This window comes from Agelaius tricolor, unplaced genomic scaffold, assembly GCF_023055355.1.
Source record: "Agelaius tricolor isolate 1412-34295 unplaced genomic scaffold, bAgeTri1.0.p SCAF_55, whole genome shotgun sequence".
In the NCBI taxonomy this organism is placed as follows: domain Eukaryota; kingdom Metazoa; phylum Chordata; class Aves; order Passeriformes; family Icteridae; genus Agelaius; species Agelaius tricolor.
The window spans coordinates 2,307,961-2,332,870 of record NW_027269315.1 but is presented as its reverse complement, the minus strand read 5'-3'; the positions used below and the strand labels follow the sequence as shown (position 1 = coordinate 2,332,870).

Genomic DNA, 24,910 nt, shown 5'->3' with positions numbered 1-24,910 from the left:
CAAAAAAGGGGATCCCACCCCATTGACCCCACATAGAAGATCTCAACCCACTGAGCCCCAAAAAAGGGGATCCCACCCCATTGACCCTGCATAGAAGATCTCACCCTACTGAACCCCCTAAAAAAGGGGATCCCACCCCACTGAGCCCCAAAAAAGGGGATCCCACCCCATTGACCCCGCACAGAAGATCCCACCCTGAACCCCACCTACTGAACCCCCCAAAAAAGGGGATCCCACCCCACTGACCCCCCTTAAAAGGGGATCCCACCCTACTGAGCCCCAAAAAAGGGGATCCCACCCCAGTGACCCCCAAAAAAGGGGATCCCACCCCATTGACCCCCCCTTTCCCCCACGGCGCTGAGGAATGCACAGGGCCCAGGCCGAAGGGAGAGCCAGGGAGTCTTCAACAGTTTATTAGAAAGAATGCAGACATTAAAAAAATCCCAGCTGCTCTGAACATAAATTGAGGTTTTTCAGCCCGGTTCCACGGTTCTGTCACTTGCTGCCAAACCCACAGTGCAAATACGATTTTGGTCTAAAATGTACAGATTGACAAGCAACAATGTACAGCCAACTCGCACCCCGGGCGAGGAGGAGGAGGAGGAGGAGGAGGAAGAGGTGGAAAAGGTTTGGGGGTCACACCACGGGACCAGGGGCAGCCTCCGCTCGGGGGCTCCAACACCAAAAACCAGAAGAATTTGGAAATTTTTTTTCTTTTTAAACTGAACTTTTTTAAAGTGGGAACAGGAAGGGGTGTGCCTCGCCCTGCTGGATTTTATTTTATTTTATTTTTTTTTTTAGGGGGGAGCCAATGATAAAGAGTTGGTTTTTGTTTTGGGTTTTTGTTCCCGGTATAAATGGACAAAAAAAGGGAGAAAAAAAAAACCCAAAAAAGCTCATTTAAACCTCTCAGTGTTAATTCAGGGTTCTCCCATTGTAATTGGAGGCAAGGAGGCTCTGTAAACTTTATTGCAACTCTTCTCAATGGATTGCCTACACCTCAATTGGGTTGGTTTGGTGGTTTTTTTATCTCTTTTTTTTTTTGTGTTTTTTTTTGGAAGTCTGGAAAACGGTTCATGCATAACTGTTATTGCCTCTCGTGGCTTTAAGACCGCCCCGTGCCATGGGACACACCTACCATCAGTGAAGCCATTTAAAATGGACTGAAAATGGGTTAAAGGATGCAGGATCTCCCTTTAGGGCTATCAACTCAGGAATTCTTATCTCAATTATGAAATGTTGTGATGAACTTCTTTCCCCAAAACCCTGAAGACGACGCTTTGCCTTACTCCAGATCTGGCATTTCTAAAGGAAAAAAAAAAGAGAATTAATGGTTTTAGGGGAAAAAAAAAAAAGAGAATTAATAGTTTTAGGGTTGTTTTGTGGGTTTTATTTTTTATTTTTTTTTTCTGCTTGGTTGGTTTTTAAAAGCTCCCAGGGCATTATTATGTCACAAGGGACACGAGCAAGACGACCTGGCCTCCAAGCAAGGAGCTCATGGGGCATTTTGGGGCCCTTCCCAAGGGCAAACTGTGCCAGAGCCACCCTGAGCACGTGCTGCTCCTAAAGCCAAAGCCTCCCTGGGACTGCAGCAGCCTGGCAAGGTCAAAGTGGTATTTGGGGCTTGTGTGGAGAGGCTTTCCCAGATTAGATTTGTCTGCCAGGGCTGGCTTTGGCTGGTGCACAGGATGAACATCTGCTGGCTCTGTCCTTCAGCAGGTGTGTGAGGGGGGGGGAAAACAACAAAAACAACTGAACTTACTTTCATCATCACTGTCTGGTGAGTCCTGGAAAGGAGAACAAACCAATCTTGAAGTGGAGCACACAGCTCCTCTACCACCCTCACCCCCCACCAGCAAAGAAGTTCCCAAATCTGAATTTTGAGGAACTCAGTGAGCTCAGTTTGGCCTCACTGCAGACCCCACAGTGAGCCCAGCACTGCAGCCAAGGGAGGGAAAGGGTCTCCCCCAGGTGCCATGCCAGGGTTTGGGGCAATTTCAGCCTTTTTTAGTGCTGAGGGGTGAGTGCAGGGCTCCTGAGGGTGCTCAGCACACCCAACTCGTACTCACATCGTCTGCCCCATCTACTTCTGGCAAGTCTACGTCGTCGTCTCCTCCCATGTTGTTCATCATCTGCTCACAGACAGAACAGCCACGTTTTGGGGTGAATCCAACCCCACTTTCCACCCTCAGCAATCCTAAACCAACGTCCCCACCCTTAACAGATCAGCTACCCCCATGCAGGAATGACAAAGTGCACAAAAAGCTCGGATTTATCGCCAAAACTCCAAATATTTTTCATTCCCTACCTCAGAAAAACGATCAAAATTGGACATGTCTTCATCTGAATCATCCTCCCAGTCTTTCCAGTTGTTGAAGTCCACGCTGAGCCAGTTGAGCTGCAGCAAGAGCAGGAGTTACTTAAGGACAAGGAATTATTTAAGGACAAGGAAGTGGCTGTCACCTTAGAACAGGTTAACGAGAGCTGCCGTGGGATCAGGAGCAGGAAAATGACCCAAAACTGCTCCAGAATTTGAACATGACCCAAATATTCACTAAATTAAAAGCCAGGGGAGGCAGCAGAAGCCCAGACCCACCTTTGCCCTCTCTTTTGTTAACCTTGGCCATGCCTGACCAGACTCTCCTTTTCGTAAACAACACAGGATGGATCTGTCTGTTCTTTTATGCTTTGATTCCTGAAAAAAAAATAAAAGACCAAATATCCATCAGTGCCATCAGGATGGCCTTCACCAGGAACTGCTGACATCCTTCCTTTATCTTCACCTCTTCCCTCATTCCTTGTCCTGGAAAATACCCCCCTGGAGAAGCTTTCCTGGATCTGACTTGGAGCTTTTATGTTTCTATATATTCCTATTTTTTAAGGAATAAAAATCTTGGGAGCAGCCTAAAAGAACAGATGGTATTTTTTTTTTTAGGATCTCAAAACTAAGGGATGGTTTTGGGTTGGGAAATGACATTAAAAACCCCAAATTCCACCAGCCCAGGTTGCTCCAACATGGCCTTGACCAATTCCAGGGATGGAATATCTGCAATTTCCTCTGGACAAGCATCAAGAACTCAGGAGGATACTCACATTTGGATCAATATTATTAAAAAGATCGATTTCATTTAAATGTTTAAAGTTATCACTTCCTCCAAGACAACTGCAAGAGAAAAAGAAATCGGCGTTTAGCACCACAAAATAAATCAGTGTTTAGCCCCAAAAACACCTCACAGAGCAAATCTGCTGCTTCTTGTGCTTGAATGACTCACCTGAACGTGAGTTTGGACTTCTCAAAATTTACATTTACGTCTTTGCTGTCTTCAACACAGAACTCAACAAAGACGTAGTCCCTCCGGTCGTACCACTTTGCAGAGGCAGGCTGCCTGTGGGGGCACAAAGGCATGGATTTTAACAAGAAATCCAACAAAAAAATATCATTTCTGCACCTAAAAGCTGCATTTTGAGCTTCCTGGGTTTTTTAAAGGTGATTTAAGTTGAAAAGAGAGAGTTGGAGTAGAAAGGAATGATGGGTTTGGAATAAAGGGAGAGATGGAATAGAAAGGAATTGTGAATTTGGAATAAAGAGAGAGAGATGGAATAGAAATGAATGAGGAATTTGGAATAGAGAGAGAGATGGAATAAAAAGGAATGATGGGTTTGGAATAAAGGGAGAGATGGAATAGAAAGGAATTATGAATTTGGAATAAAGAGAGAAAGTTGGGATAGAAAGGAATTATGAATTTGGAATAAAGAGAGAGATGGAATAGAAAGAAATGATGAGTTTGGAATAAAGAGAGAGAGATGGAAAAAAAAAGGAATTATGAATTTGGAATAGAGAGAGAGATGGAATAGAAAGGAATGAGGAATTTGGAATAAAGAGAGAGATGGAATAGAAAGAAATGATGAATTTGGAATAGAGAGAGAGATGGAATAATAAGAAATGATGAATTTGGAATAAAGAGAGAGAGATGGAATAGAAAGGAATGAGGAATTTGGAATAGAGAGAGAGATGGAATAATAAGAAATGATGAATTTGGAATAAAGAGAGAGAGATGGAATAGAAAGGAATGAGGAATTTGGAATAGAGAGAGAGATGGAAAAAAAGGAATTATGAATTTGGAATAAAGAGAGAGATGGAATAAAAAGGAATTATGAGTTTGGAATAAAGGGAGAGAGATGGAATAGAAAGGAATTGTGAATTTAGAATAAAGAGAGAGATGGAATAGAAAGGAATGATGAATTTGGAATAAAGAGAGAGAGATGGAATAGAAAGAAATGATGAATTTAGAATAAAGAGAAGGAATGATGAGTTTTGGAATAAAGAGAGAGCTGGAATAATAAGAAATGATGAGTTTGGAGTGTGACGCCCCCAGAAAGCTCCTGGGAGGAGCCACTGAAATCTGAGACTGAAATCAAGGTCTCAAATCAGAATTTTGATCAACTTTGAGCTGAGCCACTACAGACAGAGGCAGCAGCAGCTCCAGGGGCAGCTTTCAGAGTGGCTTTTGGCAGGCAAAGAGTTAAAACCCAAAGGAAAATTTTTTAAAAAACCAACATTTTTTGGGGGTATTGATACTCTAAAGAATGGATTTGCTATGATTAAGACCTAATTATGATTCAGGTTGGAGAATCACTGCTCCAAGCTCTTTATAACCTCTCACACTGGGACTCCCATGCACTTTGGAATTGTTTTGCCTTTGCACAACCACCTCAAAAATAAAAAAAGCCAGAGAGCTCCAGAGAATTGCTGTGGTTGGAGAGAAATTTGGAATTATTCAGAGAAATTTGGAATTATTCTCCCTTTGCACAACCACCTCAAAAAATAAAAAAAAAGCCAGAGAGCTCCAGAGAATTGCTGTGTTTGGGAGAGAAATTTGGAATTTTCAGAGAAATTTGGAATTGTTCTCCCTTTGCACAACCACCTCAAAAAAAAAAACCAAAATAAAAAGCCAGAGAGCTCCAGAGCAACCTGTGTGTTCATAGAGAAATTTGGAATTATTCTCCCTTTGCACAACCACCTCAAAAAATAAAAAAAAAGCCAGAGAGCTCCAGAGAATTGCTGTGTTTGCAGAGAAATTTGGAATTATTCAGAGAAATTTGGAATTATTCTCCCTTTGCACAACCACCTCAAAACCAAAAAAAAAAACCCCAAAAAATCCAGAGAGCTCCAAGGCAATCTGTATGTTTGGAGAGAAATTTGGAATTATTCAGAGAAATTTGGAAGTCTGCATTCCAGAGCCTGAATTCGGGAATTCTGCATCCAGAGCCACAGGCAGAGCCTGAATTCAGGAATTCTGCATTCATTTATTATTTAATTTATTTAATTAATTGATCCGAGTACACCGTTATTTAATTTATTTATATATTATTTAATTTATTTATTATATTTGTTGTTTTATTATTTATTTAATTAATTTATATAGTATTTAACTTATTCAGTTACTTAATTTATTACTTAATTTATTTATTATTTTATTATTTCTATTATTTATTTAATTATTTTATTTATTATTTTACTCTTATTTAACTAATTTATCCCAATATCCTATTATTTAATTCATTTAATTAATTTATACAGTATTTAATTTATTCAATTAATTTATTACTTTATTATATTTATTATTATTTAATTTATTTAATTATTTCATTATTTTACTCTTATTTAACCAATTTATCCCAATATCCTATTATTTGATTTATTTAATTTATATAGTATTTAAGTTATTCAATTAATTTAGTTATTACTTTATTTATTATATTTATTATTTTATTATTATTTATGATTTAATTATTTCATTATTTTACTCTTATTTAACTAATTTATCCCAATATCCTATTATTTAATTTATTTAATTTATATAGTATTTAAGTTATTCAATTAATTTAGTTATTACTTTATTATATTTGTTATTTTATTATTATTTATTATTTAATTCATTATTTTATTCTTATTTAACTAATTTATCCCAATGTCTTATTATTTAATTAATTTAATTTATCCCAATGTCTTATTATTTAATTAATTTAATTTATCCCAATGTCTTATTATTTAATTAATTTATATATTATTTTATTTAATGAATTTATTTATTATTTTATTATTATTTAATTATTTTATCCCATTATCCCATCTTAGTATCTTCTTTAATTTATTATTTTATTTATTTAACTATTATTTTATTTATTTAATTAATTTATCCCAATATCCTATTATTTAATATATTTAATTAATTTCTATGTTATTTTATTTAAATTATTTCTATATTATTTAATTTATTTAATTAATTTCTCTATTATTTATTTAATTAATCTCTCTATTATTTCATTTCTTTAATGGATTTTGAATTCAGCCTCCAGCTCCAGCTCTTCCAGGGTGGTGAAAACCTCCCAGCAGCATTTCAGGCAATGTTCAATGCTCATTATCCCCTCATTCAGGTGAAGTGCAGCAGCAGAGCAGCAATTTTCTTACCGTGGTATTTTTAAACCCTTCTTGGACACTGATTTTCCTCTTTTGAACGAGGAATTAAAGACTCTCAAGAGGGACAGGAGGATGAGAAATGCCCAGCTCTGCTCCTTTAGTGCTGGGAGACAAAAAAGCCCTGCAGGGACGCTTGGAGCGGTGCTGCAGCTCTGCCAGTGACAGCAATCCCAGTGTCCCTGCCTGGGTGACACAGGACAAGGGTGGTGGCAACAGCTCCCAGCTCTCAGTGTCAATGGAGACATCTCCAGGGAGGAGAATTCACCCCAGCTGGGGCCTCAGCAGCTCCTCCAGATCGGGGATTTGAGGCACCAAGAGAAGTCAGAGTGGTTCCAGAAATTCCCACTCAGCTCACAGGTCCGAGCTGCAGAGGGATCCCAGGTAAGACTCGGCCATAATTCACATTTCTGAACCTAAACCTGCCCTGTTTTCCTGGGAATTCACCCCAAGACATGTGGTGGCCTCAGGTGCTCCACCAGGACTGGGGATTTGAGGCATCAAGAGAACTCAAGAATGGTTCCAGAAATTCCCACTCAGCTCACACATCCGAGCTGCAGAGGGATCCCAGGTAAGACTCGGCCATAATTCACATTTCTGAACCTAAACCTGCCCTGTTTTCCTGGGAATTTACCCCCAGAGTGCTTGGAACCTGGGACCTCAGCAGCTCCACCAGGATTGGGGATTTGAGGCACCAACAGAACTCAAGAATGGTTCCAGAAATTCCCACTCAGCTCACAGCTCCAAGCTGCAGAGGGATCCCAGGTAAGACTCAGCCATAATTCACATTTCTGAACCTACATCTGTGCTGCTTTCCTGGGAATTCACCCCAAGACACTTGGTGGCCTCAGCAGCTCCACCAGGACTGGGGATTTGAGGCAAAACTCACAGCAATCCCAGAAATCCCACAGCTGAGCTGCACAGCAGAGAGATCCCAGATAAGTTTTACCCGGCCATAATTCACATTTCTGAACCTAAACCTGCCCTGTTTTCCTCAGAATTTACCCCCAGAGTGCTCAGAACCCATGACCTCAGCAGCTCCACCAGGATCGGGGATTTGAGGCACCAACAGAACTCAGAGTGGTTCCAGAAATTCCCACTCAGCTCACAGGTCCGAGCTGCAGAGGGATCCCAGATAAGTCTGACTCGGCCATAATTCACATTTCTGAACCTAAACCTGCCCTGCTTTCCTGGTAATTCACCCTGAGAGTGCTCAGAATCTGGGACCTCAGCAGCTCCTCCAGATCGGGGATTTGAGGCAACAAGAGAACTCAGAGTGCCCCCAGAAATTCCCACTCAGCTCACAGCTCCAAGCTGCAGAGGGATCCCAGGTAAGACTCGGCCATAATTCACATTTCTGAACCTGTATCTGCCCTGCTTTCCTGGGAATTCACCCCAAGACACTTGGTGGCCTCAGCAGCTCCACCAGGATTGGGGATCTGAGGCACCAAGAGAACCCAAGAGCGGTTCCAGAAATTCCCACTCAGCTCACAGGTCCAAGATGGACAGCAGCAAGATCCCTGATGAGTTTTATTCAGCCATAATTCACATTTCTGAACCTGTATCTGTGCTGCTTTCCTGGGAATTCACCCCAACACACGTGGTGGCCTCAGCAGCTCCACCAGGATCGGGGATTTGAGGCACCAAGAGAAGTCAGAGAGCACCCAGAAACCTCACTCAGCTCACAGGTCCAAGCTGCAGAGGGATCCCAGACAAGGCTGACTCAGCCATAATTCACATTTCTGAACCTAAACCTGTGCTGTTTTCCTGGGAATTCACCCTGAGAGTGCTCAGAACCTGGGACCTCAGCAGCTCCACCAGGATCGGGGATTTGAGGCACCAAGAGAACTCAGAGTGCCCCCAGAAATTCCCACTCAGCTCACAGGTCCGAGCTGCAGAGGGATCCCAGGTAAGACTCGGCCATAATTCACATTTCTGAACCTAAACCTGTGCTGTTTTCCTGGGAATTCACCCCAACACACGTGGTGACCTCAGCAGCTCCACCAGGATTGGGGATTTGAGGCACCAAGAGAACTCAAGAGCAGTTCCAGAAATTCCCACTCAACTCACAGGTCCAAGCTGGACAGCAGCAAGATCCCTGATGAGTTTTATTCAGCCATAATTCACATTTGTGAACCTAAACCTGCCCTGCTTTCCTGGGAATTCACCCTGAGAGTGCTCAGAACCCGTGGCCTCAGCAGCTCCACCAGGATTGGGGATTTGAGGCACCAAGAGAACTCAGAGCACTCCCAGAAATCCCACTCAGTTCCACACACATCCAAACTGCAGAGCAGAGAGATCCCAGATAAGTCTGACTCTGCCATAATTCAGGTTCCAGGTTTCTGGAAGTTAATTTTCCTAATTCCAGGTTTCTGAACCTAAACCTGCCCTGTTTTCCTGGGAATTCACCCTGAGAGTGCTCAGAACCTGGGACCTCAGCAGCTCCATCAGGATTGGGGATTTGAGGCACCAAGAGAACTCACAGCACTTCCAGAAATCCACATCTGAGCTGCAGAGCAGAGAGATCCCAGATAAGTCTGACTCTGCCATAATTCTGGTTCCATGTTTCTGGAACCTAATTTTCCTAATTCCAGGTTTCTGAACCTAAACCTGCCCCATTTTCCTGGGAATTCACCCTAAGAGTGCTCAGAACCTGTGACCTCCCAGAAACCCCACTCGGCTCACACGTCCAAGCTGGACAGCAGCAAGATCCCAGCTAAGTTTTACTCAGCCATAATTCACATTTGTGAACCTAAACCTGCCCTGTTTTCCTGGGAATTCACCCTGAGAGTGCTCAGAACCTGTGACCTCAGCAGCTCCATCAGGATCGGGGATTTGAGGCACCAACAGAACTCAGAGCACTCCCAAAATTTCCACTCAGTTCCACACACATCCGAACTGCAGAGCAGTGAGATCCCAGATAAGTCTGACTCTGCCATAATTGTAGTTCCATGTTTCTGGAACCTAATTTTCCTAATTCCAAGTTTCTGAACCTAAACCTGCCCTGTTTTCCTGGGAATTCACCCTGAGAGTGCTCAGAACCCGTGGCCTCAGCAGCTCCACCAGGATTGGGGATTTGAGGCAGCAACAGAACTCAGAGCGCTCCCAGAAATTCCCACTCAGCTCACACATCCAAGCTCCAGAGCAGTGAGATCCCAGATAAGTCTGGCTCTGCCATAATTGTAGTTCCATGTTTCTGGAAGTTAATTTTCCTAATTCCAAGTTTCTGAACCTAAACCTGCTCTGCTTTCCCAGGAATTCACCCAGAGAGCACTGGGAACGTGCTGCAGCTGCCTCTCCTCCTTTTATCTCCTTTTCCAATCTCATCCTCCCAAGGATGGGAGGAGGTTGAAAACCTCCCTGGGAGCTTCAGTCAGGACTCACCAGTTACAACCAGTAAGGCAGGACCTGCTGGAGAGCTCCTTTTTCACGTGTCCTGCCCACACGGAGATTCCCAGGAGAGAAGGAGCTCCCAGTGCTCCCAGTGCAAAATCTCCTTTCCAAACCCTGACCCATCACCTTTTACAGCTCCATCCTGCTCATCCAAACCCCGAGGGAGCTCAGCTTGCCGTGCTTATCCAGCACCCATCCGTGGGATTTGGAAAAGAGAAGGGAATTGAAATGTTTCAAAAGGGAATTTGGAATTTAGAGGGTTTCCTCTGTCCCATCCACCTGGGATTTTGGGGGGATTTCCTGAGCAGGCACAGCCGTCCCTGCAGCTCCTCTGGCTCCTCCAGTCCCCACACTCTGATGGGGATTTGTTATTCCAGCATTGTGGGACAGGTTCTAGAAGGTTCCCAGCAATGTGGAGGCTCAGCTTCACCACAGAGCCCTCAAGGCTCTGTTGGATATCCCTGGATAAATCCTGGTTTCTGGCACCAGTAGAAATCTCCAATCTCCCCATCCGTGGCACTGAGGAAGTTCCCAAATCCCTTTTCATGTTTTCTGTCCCTATCCTGTGCCTATGATTCCCATCCTTTGTCTCCTGACAGCTCCTAGAGCTCGAGGACACTGCAAAAAAAAATCAGGCCCTCAACAAGATTTTTCCCCTCCTAGACAGCGAGAAAACCTGTTTGACAAAACGACTTTTCCTAATTTTTACATCATGAAAATGTGGGTTTTTTCCTCATTAAAAAAAGCCTTATTTTAGATTTTAGACCATTCTGTGCAGATGCAGCAGCGCTGCAGTTTCAGGATGATGAAATCTACAGAAATTACACGAAAAAAACTCCAATTTGATCACAGTTCTCTCACTTTCACTCACATTAAGATGAAGCACCTCCACCGCTCAGGGTTTCAGAAAAAAAAGTAAAAGCCTGGCTGGGAAAAAGGCACCAAAAACCCATCAATTAATCCTCATTTCAAATTCCTGACAAAAACAAAACCTCAGGAGGTGCTGCTGCCTCCAATTCTTCCAGCCAGGCACGTGGAGGTCACAGAATCATGGAATGGTTTGGGTTGGAAGGGACCTTGAAGCTCATTCGTGTGCAGGGACACCTCCAGGGACGGGGCACACTCTGGAAAATCCATCCCAGTGCCTCACCACACTCAGAGGGAGGAATTTTCTCATTTTTTACCCCCAAAATCTGGTTTGAAACCCTTGTTCTGCCACTGGAGATGTGGAAATGCTGCCTGCAACTCTTCTTTTCCCCCAGCCAATTTTTCCTCTTGGACACACAAAACTCTGGTTGTTCTTCAAGGAACACTCACATCCACCAGAGCTTTGCTTTTGGGTGGCCCCCAAATGAAATTCCTTGGAGAATTCTAAATAAAAAAGGTGAAATTAGGGAGCGCGGGATCCCGCTCGGGATGCACGTGGAGACGAATCCAGCGGCTCACCTGCAGCACCGCGCCCGCCCCGGGGCTTTCCGTGCTTTTCCACCCCTTCCTGAGGGTTTTTTTTTCCTCATTTCTCCGTTTTTCACGGAATTCTGGAATGGTTTGGGCTGGAAAAAAACCTTCAAGCCCATCCCGTTCCAAGCCCTGGCCTTGGACGCTTTCAGGGCCAGCGCAAAAGGCAGGGAGGGATTTTAGGGTGAAAATCCCAAGTTTACAAACAGATTCTCTCGCCTGCACGCTCTGGATTGTTCCACGCGTTACTTACCGGGAGTTTTCTGCTCTTTCGGTGGGCACCGACCCGCCCAGAAACGCGCAGCACCCCCCGAACACCCCATTAAAACCTACAGCGGGAGATCCCGCCCGCATCCCGGTCCACCGGGGCCCACACGGGGGCCTCACCCGGTAACCGAGCCCACACGGTAACCGGGACAAAAAACCCCTCAGGGCCCAAGGTCAGCCCGCGCTCGGCGGCGCCGGGGCGGCTCCCGCGGTAGCGCCGGGGCCTGGCGGGGCCTTCCCGCGCCGCTCCCATCCCCGGGCCTCACATGGCGGATGGCGACGGCTCCGGCGGGCGCTCCTGAGGGGTGCGGAAGGCTCCGGGCGGTGTCGCGGGTTGTGCTTGGGCAGTACCGGGAAGGTACCGGGAGGGTTCCGGAGGGGGGGGGGGGGGTTCCGGTGAGAGGCTCCGGTGGCGGCTCCGGGCGGGCTCGGGGGCTCTGGCGCGGCCTCGCTCCCACAATGCCCCGCGCAGCGCTCGGCCCGTGGTGACGCAGCAAAATCCCCGCGCGCGCCGCCGCCGCCGCCTCCTCCTCCTCTTCCTCCCTCCCTCACTCCCCTCCCGCCGCCGCCGACCGCGCGTGCGCGGCCCCGCGCGCGCCCCCGCCCCCCCGCGCGCGCCCCCGCCCCGCTGCCCTTCCAGCAGCTTCTGGGCGCGCATGCGCAGTGAGGCGCGGCGACAAGGGGAGAGGGAAGGGAGCTCCGGGACTCCCCCACACCCATTGGGACCCATTGGGACCCCCGGGACCGACCCTGTTGTCCCATCAGGGAGTTTTGGGGTGAAAATTCCCCTCAGAGCCTCCTGTTCTCCGGGCAGTTCCAAAGCCTGACCACCTTTCATTCCTCCTGATGTCCACCCTGAACCTCTCCTGGAGGAACTTGGGGCTGTTTCCTCTTGCTCTGGTGTCCCCTGGGAGCAGATTTTGATCCCACCTGGCTCCACTCTCCCATCAGGGAGTTGCAGGGTGGAAATTCCCCCCTGAGCCTCCTTTTCTCCAGGCAGCTCCAAAGCCTGACCACCTTTTATTCCTCCTGAAATTCCACTCTGACCCTGTCCTGGAGGAATTTGGGGCTCCAGCAGTGCCAGCACAGGGGGACAATATATAATACACATCCTAAAATAATAAATCAGCCTTCCGAAACATGGGAGTCAAGATTCTCATCTCTTCCCTCGACCCCTGTGACCACAACCTCAGCCCTGATCCTCATCCCTGCCTGCTGCAGGGCCGTGAGGAGCCGCCCTGAAGGGAACCCTGAGGGGATGAAGGGGTGACCCTGCAGCTGGGCCGGTGTCCAGCCAGGCTGTGGGACAGGAAGGAAAGGAGGGAACGGGCAGGTGCTGTTCCAGGACGGGCTATCAGCACCAGGATCTTCCCGGGAGGAAGGCTCCACCCTGAGGCCACAAATCCTAGGGAAAGGCAGGCAGCAAAGCACCCCAGAGCAGTGATTTCACCAACAATAAGCCACAACTTTATTAACCGATAGAAATAGTACAAATTTTAAATTTAGTCGTATTTTACTCTTCTCTGAAACACCAAAAAAGGCTCCTCCCTCCGGCGGCTACATCGTCAGTTCCTGTGGGGAGAAAGGGAGTCAGGAGGCAGCTCAGAGGCAGCAGCTCCCCTCAGGGACCCCCCAAAAAGCTGCTGCCCCCCGGGGCTCACCATTATCGCGTTTACGATGTCGTTACTGTTGTTCTTGAGGGCTCGCACGGCCTTCGCCCGCGACACGTTGGCCTGCGACATCACCAGCTCGATGTCTTTCACCTCCACGCCGGTTTCATCAACCTGAAAGAGAAACAGAGCCCGGGATTGGTGCCATTCCAGGCTTGGGGTTGGATTGGGAGCCAGGAGGTCAGGCCTGCACTGTCAACACACCCAGGGCAGGGACCTGGTGCTCTCCCTTTGATGAAGGAGAGGAATTTGTGGATTAACCCCACGGAGAGGCTGGGGAAGGCCTCACCTCCTCTTCCTCGCTCTCCTCCTGCACCGTGGGGGTCTGTGTGTTTTCCTGGATGTTGGAAACGGGTTCTCCTTGCACTTTGAACTTTTCAGCAGCTGCCAGCTGAGCCTGCTGGGACAGGTCTTCGATCTGCAGGAGGGAAGAGAAGAAAAGGAGCGAGTGCTGCCAGTCCTGGGCAGTGCCAGCACATTCCCTGGCAGGAGCCACGTAGTGCACAGGTGACAGGAAGGAGAAGCCAGCCCTGCTGGCAGCAGGGTGGGCTCACCTTGGCCTCTCCAAAGACAATGTAGGTGTCTGACGCCGGGCTCTTGTACACGTCTGGCTTTGTGATGACAAACAGGATGTTCTTGGATTTCCGGATGGTGACTCTGGTCACTCCTGTCACCTGGCGAAGGCCCAGCTTGGACATTGCCTGAAAAACACCAGGGAAAGGTCACTGAGGGAAGAAGAGCTCTGGAGCCAGCCCAGATGTGCCCAATCCTCTCTCCAAACTCCAGATCCAACGTTTGCTGCGTGGATACACACGGAAATGTGCATTTACTGCCACGGAGCAGCTGCAGGAACACTCCAGTCCAGGACTGCTGAGGTCCCCAGTGTCCCTCTGAGCCCTGGGACAGATGAAGCAGCCTCACCTTGCGAGCTTTCTTCTCACTCCGGCTCTGTTTTGCTTTGCTGACGGGTTCTTCGTCTATTTCGGCTGCTGCCGCGAGCTGCAGGGAGGGAAAAGGATCAGTGACGGTGCTGGGGTGACACGGCAGGGACTCTGATCCACCCTGGATGGCCTCTGCCACCTGCCCTACCTGTGCCTGCTGCGTCGTGGCCTGCGTGGAGTCCTGCTCTTCGAGCTCTGGTACGGATTCATCGCTGTCAGACTCTGTGCCAGACCCTGCAGAGACACACGGCCCAACTCAGCAAGGCCCAAGCACACTGGTTTGCCACCAGTCAGCCCAGTTAGGGGGTGGACAGAGCATTCCCTGCACTCTGAATGCCACCAGCAGGGTGGCACCGCTGGGTTCTCAGCCTTGCCATGGTGGGAGCAGCCCCCAAAGGTGCCCAGAGGCTCTGCAATGGATCCTGAGGGAGCTCCAGCCTGGGGCACCAGCTCACAGGAGGAGGAGGTGGCAGTTCAGTGTGACAGGGCTTCTTTTGAGTCCCCTCAAAGCCAGAGCCCGAGGAGGAGGTGGCAGCTCAGTGTGACAGGGCCTCTCTTGAGTCCCCTCAAAGCCAGAGCTGGCACAGGGCACCAAGACCCCACTCAAAGAGCCACCAGGGTGCTGCACATCTGTGGCTTCACTGCAGGGATGATCTGGGATAACCCCAAACGCCCCTCAGGGGACCTGAGATTATCCAGGATGATCTGGATAACCCCAAACCCCCTCAAGGGACCTGAGGGCCACCAGGATAACCCCAAACCCCCCTCAGGGGACCTGAGGGCCACCAGGATGATCTGGATAACCCAAAACCCCCATCAGGGACCTGAGGGCCACCAGGATTATCTGGGATAACCCCAAACCCCCTTCAGGAACTTGAGGGCCACCAGGATAATCTGGGATAACCCCAAACCCCCCTCAGGGACCTGAGGGCCACCAGGATAATCTGGATAACCCCAAACCCCCCTCAGGGGACCCGAGGGCCACCAGGATAACCCCAAACCCCTCTCAGGGGACCTGAGGGCCACCAGCTGCAGTTGTGACCCACGGCACTGACCACACCAGTTACTGCAGCAGAGCTGGGTGTCCCCAAACTCGGAGGCCACCTGGATGTGGTGACCCTGATGCTCCCGTGCAGCCATTACCTGGATTCGGCCCTCATGGCACACAGGAGCCTTGGCAAACCTCTCTGCAGGTGTCAAGGTGTGCCAACACTTCAGGCACAGCGTGGGGACATCCCAGTTTGCCACCACGAGGCCACACCACACACGCAGCAGTGCCAGGCACGTGGGCATCTCCTCAGTGTGAAGCCAGCTCATCTCATCTCATCTTTGCAGTGCCCATGCCACAAACCAACCACAAACCACAAACCACAACCGCCAGGCCGTGCTCCGTGCCCGAGGACACGCGTTAGTGACCGCTGGCACCGTGCTCACCCCTTGTCCCCACCCACCCCTTGGCACACGCCGGGCACACGCCGTTAGTACCCCGTGGGCATCCAGTGACACTCCATGCACAAAAACCAAAAATACCCTTGTCATTCTTGAGGATGGGCTGCGGTGCCAGCACCCCCGTGGCAGGGGACAGCTCCAGCAGCACGGGTGGCTCGGGTGGGAGCAGAGGTGGCAGCTCCTCGTCATCGTCACCGGGCGCGGGTTTCGGGGGGGGCTTGGCCACCTTGTTATTGGGGAGGGGCTGCTGCTTCTTGGCGGGGCTTGGGGGCTTTGGAGGGGCGCCAGAAGCTGGGGCAGGAGGTGGGGGTGTGGCTGCTGGAGTTGGGGTGGCCTTGGCAGGGCTTTTTGGGGGTGCCTTGGCCTCTGCGGGGCTTTTTGGGGATGCTTTGGCTGCAGCGGGGGTGGTTGGAGGGGGAGTGGCTTTGACAGGGCTTTTTGGGGGTGCCTTGGCCTCAGTGGGGCTCTTTTGGGGTGCCTTGGCCTCAGCGGGGTTTTTTTGGGGTGCCTTGGCCTCAGCAGGGCTCTTTGGGGGTGCCTTGGCCTCAGTAGGGCCTTTTGGGGGTGCCTTGGCCTCTGCAGGGCCTTTTGGGGGTGCCTTGGCCTCAGTGGGACCTTTTGGAGGTGCCTTGGCCTCAACAGGGCTTTTTTGGGGTGCCTTGGCCTCAGTGGGGCTTTTTTGGGGTGCCTTGGCCTCTGCGGGGCCTTTTGGGGGTGCTTTGGCCTCAGTAGGGCCTTTTGGGGGTGCCTTGGCCTCAGTAGGGGTGGCTGGAGCTGGGGTAGCTTTGACAGGGCTTTTTGGGGGTGCCTTGGCCTCACTGGGGGTGGTTGGAGCTGGGGTGGCCTTGGCGGGGCTTTTTGGGGGTGTTTTGGCCTCAGCAGGGCTTTTTGGGGGTGCCTTGGCCTCAGCGGGGCTCTTTGGAGATCCTTTGGCTGCAGCAGGGGCAGCTGGAGCTGGGGTGGCCTTGGCAGGGCTTTTTGGGGGTGCCTTGGCCTCATTGGGGCTTTTTTGGGGTGCCTTCTCTTCAGGAGAGGCTGCTGGAGCTGGGGTGGCTTTGCCAGGGCTCTTTGGGGGTGTTTTGGCCTCAGGAGAGGCTGGTGGAGCTGGGGTGGCCTTGCCAGGGTTTTTTGGGGGTGCCTTGTCCTCAGCAGGGGTGTCTGGAGCTGGGGTGGCCTTGCCAGGGCTTTTTGGGGGTGTTTTGGCCTCAGCAGGAGCAGCTGAAGGTGCTGGAGCCACAGGAGAGGATGGGGCAGTGACAGGGCTGCCCTTGGGAGGTTTTTTGGCTGCTCCAGGGGAAGCTGGAGCTGGGGTGGCCTTGGCAGGGCTTTTTGGGGGTGCCTTGGCCTCAGTGGGGCTTTTTGGGGGTGCCTTATCCTCAGGAGAGGCTGCTGGAGGTGAGGTGGCTTTGGCAGGGCTCTTTGGGGGTGCCTTGTCCTCAGTGGGGGTGGCTGGAGCAGGGGTGGCCTTGCCAGGGCTTTTTGGGGGTGCCTTGGCCTCATTGGGGCTTTTTGGGGGTGCCTTCTCTTCAGGAGAGGCTGCTGGAGCTGGGGTGGCTTTCACAGGGCTTTTTGGGGGTGCCTTGTCCTCAGTGGGGGTGACCTTGGCAGGGCTCTTTGGGGGTGCCTTGTCCTCACTGGGGGTGGCTTTGGCAGGGCTCTTTGGGGGTGTTTTGGCTGCTGGAGCTGGTGGAGCTGCAGGAGCTGGGCTGGCAGGGGATGGGGTGGAAGGAGCAGGACTCTTGGGAGCAGTTTTGGCTGCAGGTGGGGTGGCTGGAGCTGGGCTGGGAGGAGTTGGAGCGGCAGCTGAGGCGACAACAGAGCCCTTGGCAGCGTCTTTGGCTGAGGGAGGGGCAGCTGGAGAGGATGGAGATGCCATGGGGGCTGTGACAGGGACAGAGGTGGCAGCTGGGGCAGTGTTTGGGCTCCCAGGTGCTGGTTTGGCCACAGGAGGGGTGGCTGGAGCCGCCAGGGGTGGTGTGACAGGGACAGCAGGAGCTGGTTTAGCCCCAGGAGGGGTGGCTGGAGCCACCAGGGGTGGTGTGACAGGGACAGAGGTGGCAGCTGGGGCAGTGATCAGGCTCCCAGGTGCTGGTTTGGCCGCAGGAGGGGTGGCTGGAGCTGCCATGGGAGCTGTGACAGGGACAGAGGTGGCAACTGGGGCAGTGGCCGGGATCCCAGGTGCTGGTTTAGCCACAGGAGGGGTGGCTGGAGCTGCCATGGGGGCTGTGACAGGGACAGAGGTGGCAGCTGGGGCAGTGTTTGGGCTCCCAGGAGATGTTTTAACCACAGGAGGGGTGGCTGGAGCCACCATGGGGGCTGTGACAGGGGCACAGCTGGCAGAGGGGACAGCAGGAGCTGCTGCTGGGAGCCCTGGGACAGCGATGGCAGCTCCCAGTGCAGGTGGGGACAGGGCAGGAGCCACTGGAGCTGCTCGAGGGGCTGGGGGTCCCATGGGAGAGGCCTTGGCAGCAGAAGGAGCAACTGGGAGCAGTGGTGGGACTGGGGAACCAGGGGTTGACCCAGCTGGCAGCAGAGGGATAGGAGGTGACAAAGGAGCTTTGGGGGCAGCCAGGAAGACGGGGGGAGAGATGGCACCGACCAGGGCTGGAGCTGGGGCTCGGGGAGAGGCTGGAGCAGCAGGGGACACAGGGACTGTGGGATGGGGGGCTGATTCTGGACTCTGGGGGGACACTGGCAGCAAACTGGGGGGCACTGCTGGGGGAGATGCCAGGAGGGGACGGGATGGGGGAGGCAGGAGAGCGGCTGCTCCAGAGGGAGGAAAAGGAGCTGGGGCTGCTCCAGAGGGAGGGAAAGGAGCTGGGGCTGCTCCAGAGGGAGGGAAAGGAGCTGGGGCTGCTCCAGAAGGAGGAAGAGGGGTTGGGGCTGCTCCAGAGGGAGGGAAAGGAGCTGGGGCTGCTCCAGAGGGAGGAAGAGGAGCTGGGGCTCCTCCAGAGGGAAGAAGAGGGGTTTGGGCTGCTCCAGAGGGAGGGAAAGGAGCTGGGGCTGCTCCAGAGGGAGGGAAAGGAGCTGGGGCTGCTCCAGAGGCTGCAGTGGGAGAAGATTTCATGGCAGAGCTGAGAGCAGCTGGGAGAGAAGTGGGGCTCACTGTGGGCACAAGAGGGGCCACTGTCACTGCAGCAGAAGCAGCAGCCAGGCCAGGTGACACTGGAGCTGGGAACCCTGGGGACACTGGGGACACTGGGGACACTGGGGCAGGCCCTGGAGATCCTGGGGCTGCAAAAGCCACGGGGCCCTGAGGAGCTGGAGGAGGGGCAGGGGTGGCTGAGGCCAGCAGAGCTGGGGCAGGGGCCTGGGGGGGCACAGAGAACACGGGGATGGCTGCAGCTGGGACCACGGGAGGGGACACAGGGCCTGGGGCAGGGCTGGGCAGCTGTGCCTGGGCAGATGGAGATGGAGTCAGAGGTGGGGAATGAGCAGCATGGAGAGCAGCTAAAGGAGAGAAACAGAGTGAGCCATGAGAGGAGGAGGAGAAACAGGAGGGGGGAATGCAGCCAGGCCTGGCATTCCTCTGGCTTCTGGCCCAGCAGGCACTGCCAGGGGCAGCACGGGGCAGGACATTCATCCCCTTCTAGAACACAGATTTTCCTGAGAGCCCTGGATGGCAGCAGGCACTCCCTGAACAGCCAGGAAGCTCCAGCAATGCAGGGATCCAGCTCTGCCCTCCTGCCAAAGGGGCTGTCACAACCCCTGTGCAGCCCCAGAATCTGTCAGGACACCCAGGGCTGCTCACCAGCCTGGGGTCACCCCTTGGGCTGCAGGGAGAATATAAAGATCTACCCAAGAAGAGGAAGGGAAAGTCAAATATAACCCCAAAAAATAAATCTATAAATAAATAAAATATTTAAAAAATATAATTCCACTGACATGTGGAATTACTCTTGGAGTGCTCTGGGAGCCCCCTCCTTCCAACCAGGGAGGGCACAATTACAGTGCCCCTTGGGGTGCAGGGGGAATAAAGATCCACCCAAGAAGAGGAAGGGAAAGTCAAATATAACCCAAAAAATAAATCTATAAATAAATAAAATATTAAAAAACATAATATGATTCCACTGACATGTGGAATTACTCCTGGAGTGCTCTGGGAGACCCCTCCCTCCAAGAAGACCCTTCCCTCCATAAAGACTCACCCAAGAAGAAGGAGGAAAAGTCAAATATAACCCCAAAAATTAAATCTATAAATAAATAAAATATTTTAAAATATAATATAATTCCACTGACATGTGGAGTTACTCCTGGAGTGCTCTGGGAGACCCCTCCTTCAAACCAGTAGGGCACAATGACATGGGGGTGGTGGGGCCAGGCCCCCCAGTACCCCCCAATTCCCTGGAAGCTGTCAGGGTTAATGGAATGCAGCCCCCAGAATGGCCCAGGCTGGTTCAAGTGGCACACCAGGGGTTACAGGAGTACCTGGAGCAATGAAATTCCCAATGCCAAGCAGCAATCAAGGGGCACTGTTTAGGGAAAAGGCCATGGAGGACTCAGCTTCCAGCTCCTGAGCCAGAGCTGAGAGCCTGGAGAGACATTCCCAACAAAATTCCCAGCTATCAAAGGGCACCATTTAGTGAAGAGGCTTCAGCTTTCAGCTCCTGAGCCAGAGCTGAGCCCTGACATTCCCAGTGAAATTCCCAACAAAATTCCCAACGAAATTCCCAATGCCACCAGCAATCAAAGGGCACTGTTTAGGGACTTTTTAGGGACTGTTTAGGGAAGAGGCCGTGCCAGGGCTGAGCCTGGAGAGAGCCCTGGCATTCCCAATTAAATTCCCAACAAAATTCCCAATGCCAACCAGCAATCAAAGGGCACCATTTAGTGAAGAGGCGATGCCAGGGCTGATCTTTGAGCTCCTGAGAGCCTGGAGAGAGCCCTGACATTCCCAATGAAATTCCCAATGAAATTCCCAATGAAATTCCCAATGCTAAGCAGCAATCAAGGGGCACCGTTTAGTAAAGGGGCCATGAGGGGATTCAGCCTCCAGCTCCTGAGAGCCTGGACAGCCCTGACATTCCCAACACCATTCCCAGCAGCCAGAGGAGATCCAAGGGAGGGCAGAGCCCAGCAGAGCCGGGCAGGGCAGGGCAGGGCTGGTCCAACCAGCAGAACCAGCCCGGGCACGGCACCGCCCTTGGGAGCTGCAGAGCCCAGAGCCAGCCCTGTGCCATGGATCCTGTCCCTGTCCCACCCTGGGGCCAGCCCTGTGCCATGGATCCTGTCCCTGTCCCACCCTGGGACCAGCCCAGAGCCAGCCCCGTGCCATGGATCCTTGTCCCACCCTGGGCTCAGCCCTGTGTCATGGATCCTGTCCCTGTCCCACCCTGGGGCCAGCCCCATGCCATGGATCCTGTCCCTGTCCCACCCTGGGACCAACCCAGAACCATGGATCCTGTCCCTGTCCCACCCTGAGCTCAGCCCTGTGCCATGGATCCTGTCCCTGTCCCACCCTGAGCTCAGCCCTGTGCCATGGATCCTGTCCCTGTCCCACCCTGGGACCAGCCCTGTGCCATGGATCCTGTCCCTGTCCCACCCTGGGACCAGCCCAGAGCCAGCCCAGAGCCATGGATCCTGTCCCTGTCCCACCCTGGCCATGGATCCTGTCCCTGTCCCACCCTGAGATCAGCCCTGTGCCATGGATCCTGTCCCTGTCCCACCCTGGGCCCAGCCCTGTGCCATGGATCCTGTCCCTGTCCCACCCTGGGACCAGCCCAGAACCAGCCCTGTGCCATGGATCCTGTCCCTGTCCCACCCTGGGACCAACCCAGAACCATGGATCCTGTCCCTGTCCCACCCTGGGGCCAGCCCCGTGCCATGGATCCTGTCCCTGTCCCACCCTGGGCTCAGCCCTGTGCCATGGATCCTGTCCCTGCCAGGTGCTGTGTCCCTGTCCCACCCTGGGATCAGTGTCACAGTCATATTCTGGTCTCTCTGCCACCCAGGGCAGTGACAGAGCCCAGAGCCAGCTCCATTCCATGGATCCTGTCCCTGCCAGGTGCTGTGTCCCTGTCCCTGCCAGGTGCTGTGTCCCTGTCCCCTTTTGTCCTGTCCCTGCCAGGTGCTGTGTCCCTGTCCCTTTTGTACTTTTTTCTACACAAAAACCATTAAATGTTTCTGGTCACCCGTGTGCTGGGATGTGCTGAGGAGGGTGGGGGTCCCCTTGCTCTGGGGAGGAGCTGGGGGAGGGGGTTCCCTGCCTGGATCCTTTCCTGACCCCATAACCCTGCCTGGACCCCCTAAACCTGCTCTGACCCCATAACCCTGCCTGGACCCTTTTCTGACCCCATAACCCTGCCTGGACCCTTTTCTGACCCCATAACCCTGCCTGGACCCTTTTCTGACTCCATAACCCTGCCTGAACCCTTTCCTGACCCCATAACCCTGCCTGGACCCCCTAAACCTGCTCTGACCCCATAACCCTGCCTGGACCCTTTCCTGACCCCATAACCCTGCCTGGATCCTTTCCTGACCCCATAACCCTGCCTGGACCCCCCAAACCTGCTCTGACCCCATAACCCTGCCTGGACCCCCCAAACCTGCTCTGACCCCCCTAAAATGTTGGATCCTGTCCCTCCCAGGTGCTGTGTCCCCGTCCCACCCTGGGATCAGTGTCACATGCAGGGAATGCCATCTCTGTCCCTACCCCAGGAATGGGGTCTTGAAAGGTGCTGCTAATGCCCCATTTTACCCCCATTTTACCCCAAATCAGGGCTGGACAGCAGTGCCAGGACATTTTCTGCTCCAAGGAACGTTCTGGTGGCTCCCAAAGGAGCAGCAAGTGCTGCCAAGGGCACAGAACAGGCCATGCCACCCTCTCCAGAACAATCTTTTATCCCTGCCTGCTCTCCCTGTTCCTTCTGAGCACATTCCTGATGAACACAATCATTCCTGCTTCTCCCCCACAGCCCCACCTTTGCTTGGTTCCTTCTCAAACATCCCAAGCTAAAAGATTCCCCAAAACCAGGAGATTTCTGCCCAGAATCCCTCTGGATCAGCGTGCACCAGCCTCACATCTCCAAAGTTTTTCCAAGAAAAATGATGAAAATCTAAGGAGGAATCCCAAGGAAGGAATCCCAAATCAGGGGATTTGGGAATCCCAAAATCCTGCCTGAGGAATCCCAGGAGCAAGAGAATTTTGGGAGCTGTCAGTTGAGAGGGACAGAGGAGCCATTGCAGGGAAGGCCCCAAAGAGGAATTTCAGCAACGCTGGGAGGGATAAGGAGCTCAGCAGCTCCTGGGAATCGTCGGTGCAGCTGTCACAGCAACAGCCATCACTCAGCTCCCTGCTTGTGTCCCCTCTCTGTCACCAGCCCTCTGTGGTGGTCCCACAATGGGACAGAGCCCAAATCCTATGAGAAACCCCCAAATCCTACAAGACAGATGTCCAAAATTCAGTGAGAGAGCCCCAAATCCAATGGGGCAGACCCCTAAATCCAAAGGGACAGACACACAAAATTCAGGGAGAAACCCCCAAATTCAATGGGACAAACCCCAAAATCTGACAGGACTGATCCCCAAAATTGAATGAAAGACCCCCCAAATCCAGAGGGACAGACTCCAAATCCAGGGGAACAGACCCCCAAAATTCAGTGAGAGACCCCAAATCAAATGGGACAGGCCCCCAAATCCAACAGGACAAGACCCCACATCCAAAGGGACAGACCCCCAAAATTGAATGAAAGACCCCCAGATCCAGAGGGACAGATCCCCAAAATTCAATGAAAGACCCCCAGATCCAATGGGGCAGATCCTCAAATCCGACAGGACAGGCCCCCAAATCCAGCGGGACAAGTCCCCAAATTCAATAGGACGGAATCCCCAAATCCAGTGGGACAGGACCCCAAATTCCATAGGACAGGTTCCCAAATCCAAAAGGACAGAATCCCCAAATCCAATGGGACAGAATCCCCAAATCCCATAGGACAGGTCGCCAAAACCAATGGCACAAGCCCCCCCAAATCCAGTGGGACAGGATCCCAAATCCTACAGACAGGACCCTAAATCCAGTGAGACAGGTCCCCAAATCCCATAGGACAAGACCCCAAATTAAACACCTCGACCTGGCCACGGCCGCTTCCCTCCTCTCCCACCCAAACCGAGCTCGGACCCATCCCCGGTCCCGGGACTTAGGAACACGAGGAGTCCCCGCTCCGCTCCCCCGTCCCCGGTCCCGTTCCCCGCGTGCTCCGGCCGGGAAATCGGCACAGAACCGGCCCAGAGCGAGACCACGGAACGGACACCCCAAAACCCCCGCGGGGGACATGACAAGACTCAAACCGGGCTCACACAACCCCCGTCGCCACCGGGTCCCGGCGCACCCTTCCCGGGAAGCCGCAGCTTCCCCCGCCGGGTGAGGGGATCCCGGGAATCACCCCCAAAACCGCCCCGGAGCACCCCCTGGCCTTACCTGTCTCCGCCTGCGGCTGCGGCAGCTCCTGCTCCGTGGCCGGGACGGTTTCTGTGGCTTCGCCGGGCATTTCTACGGGAATGGACAAACCGACAGGCCCGGGCTCGCCGGGGCTCCGGTACAGCCCCGGGGCCACCACCGGTAACTCGTCCTTCCCACCCCGTTCGGACACCGCGCGCTTCCCTCTACCGGGAAAATCTACCGAGACAGCTCGGCCGTACGGCACAGGCAGATCCCGATCCTGATCTCGGTCGCCGTCCCGGTGCCGGTGCCGGGCCTAGGCCGCCTCCTCCCCCCCGCTCCCTCTGCCCTGCCCGGCGTTCCCACGACCCCATCGATGGCCTCAACCGGCTCCTCCCGGCCACCCGCTCATCCCGCTAGCGGCGAGCGGCGCCCTGAGCGGCGGATGGCGGTGGATGCCGGCGGATGGCGGCGCGGGACTCACTGTGCGGGGAGCGGGGCCCAAGATGGCGGCGGAAAGAGACCGAGAGGGCAGCGCGACTTCCGGGAGCGCGACTTCCGGGGCAGGGGTGAGCCCCGGCAACAACGGCCCGGCCCGGCCCCCGCGGCCGCGCTCCGGAGTTCCGGGCTCTGCTCGGGCCTCACCGTGAGGGCGGGGAGAAACCGGGGCGGGGGGGACAAGGGGTCAGGGCAGGTTTAGGGGGTCAGGGCAGGTTTAGGAGGTCCAGGCAGGTTTAGGGGGTCAGAACAAGGGGTCAGGACAGGTTTAGGGGGTCCACGCAGGGTTATGGGGTCAGGGTAGGGGGTCCATTCAAGATTAGGGGGTCCAGCCAGGTTTAGGGGGTCAGGCAGGATCCAGGCAGGGTTATGGGGTCAG

The 24,910-nt window shown here is 52.7% G+C and overlaps 3 protein-coding genes and 2 long non-coding RNA genes across 7 annotated transcripts; 2 read left to right on the top strand and 3 right to left on the bottom strand.

Annotated features, from left to right (window-relative positions):
• Positions 1–397: 397 nt before the first annotated feature.
• On the bottom strand, positions 398–12,157 carry PTGES3 (prostaglandin E synthase 3). 2 transcript variants are annotated; one of them, XM_071455914.1, is made up of 8 exons: positions 11,863–12,157; positions 3,273–3,386; positions 3,094–3,163; positions 2,597–2,695; positions 2,309–2,398; positions 2,070–2,132; positions 1,763–1,787; positions 398–1,305 (listed from the first exon to the last, which is right to left on the bottom strand). In XM_071455914.1, coding segments are annotated over exons 1-8 (483 nt in total). In that variant the 5' UTR covers positions 11,865–12,157; the 3' UTR covers positions 398–1,285. The 2 variants fall into 2 exon arrangements, with proteins under 2 accessions (XP_071312015.1, XP_071312014.1); XM_071455913.1 differs by lacking the exon at positions 11,863–12,157 and adding an exon at positions 11,583–11,814.
• Positions 3,372–4,840, top strand: LOC139604698 (uncharacterized). Its single transcript, XR_011684066.1, has 2 exons — positions 3,372–3,783; positions 4,314–4,840. It is a non-coding gene; the product is annotated as an uncharacterized lncRNA (long non-coding RNA).
• Positions 5,840–8,268, bottom strand: LOC139604697 (uncharacterized). The gene is made up of 2 exons (XR_011684065.1): positions 7,509–8,268; positions 5,840–7,324 (listed from the first exon to the last, which is right to left on the bottom strand). It is a non-coding gene; the product is annotated as an uncharacterized lncRNA (long non-coding RNA).
• Positions 12,158–13,040: 883 nt separating the features above from the next.
• Positions 13,041–24,609, bottom strand: NACA (nascent polypeptide associated complex subunit alpha). Of its 2 annotated transcripts, none has more exons than XM_071456018.1 (8): positions 24,518–24,609; positions 24,073–24,144; positions 14,356–14,441; positions 14,188–14,265; positions 13,821–13,967; positions 13,556–13,684; positions 13,258–13,380; positions 13,041–13,168 (listed from the first exon to the last, which is right to left on the bottom strand). In XM_071456018.1, exons 2-8 carry the CDS (start codon positions 24,140–24,142, stop codon positions 13,154–13,156), a joined length of 648 nt encoding a protein of 215 aa, XP_071312119.1. In that variant the 5' UTR covers positions 24,143–24,144; positions 24,518–24,609; the 3' UTR covers positions 13,041–13,153. The 2 variants fall into 2 exon arrangements, with proteins under 2 accessions (XP_071312119.1, XP_071312118.1); XM_071456017.1 differs by lacking the exon at positions 24,518–24,609 and adding an exon at positions 24,275–24,489.
• LOC139604718 (trophinin-like) lies at positions 15,755–20,096 on the top strand. The gene is made up of 2 exons (XM_071455942.1): positions 15,755–16,931; positions 20,008–20,096. The coding sequence occupies exons 1-2, from the start codon at positions 15,755–15,757 to the stop codon at positions 20,094–20,096; spliced, it is 1,266 nt and encodes a 421-aa protein (XP_071312043.1).
• Positions 24,610–24,910: the final 301 nt, after the last annotated feature.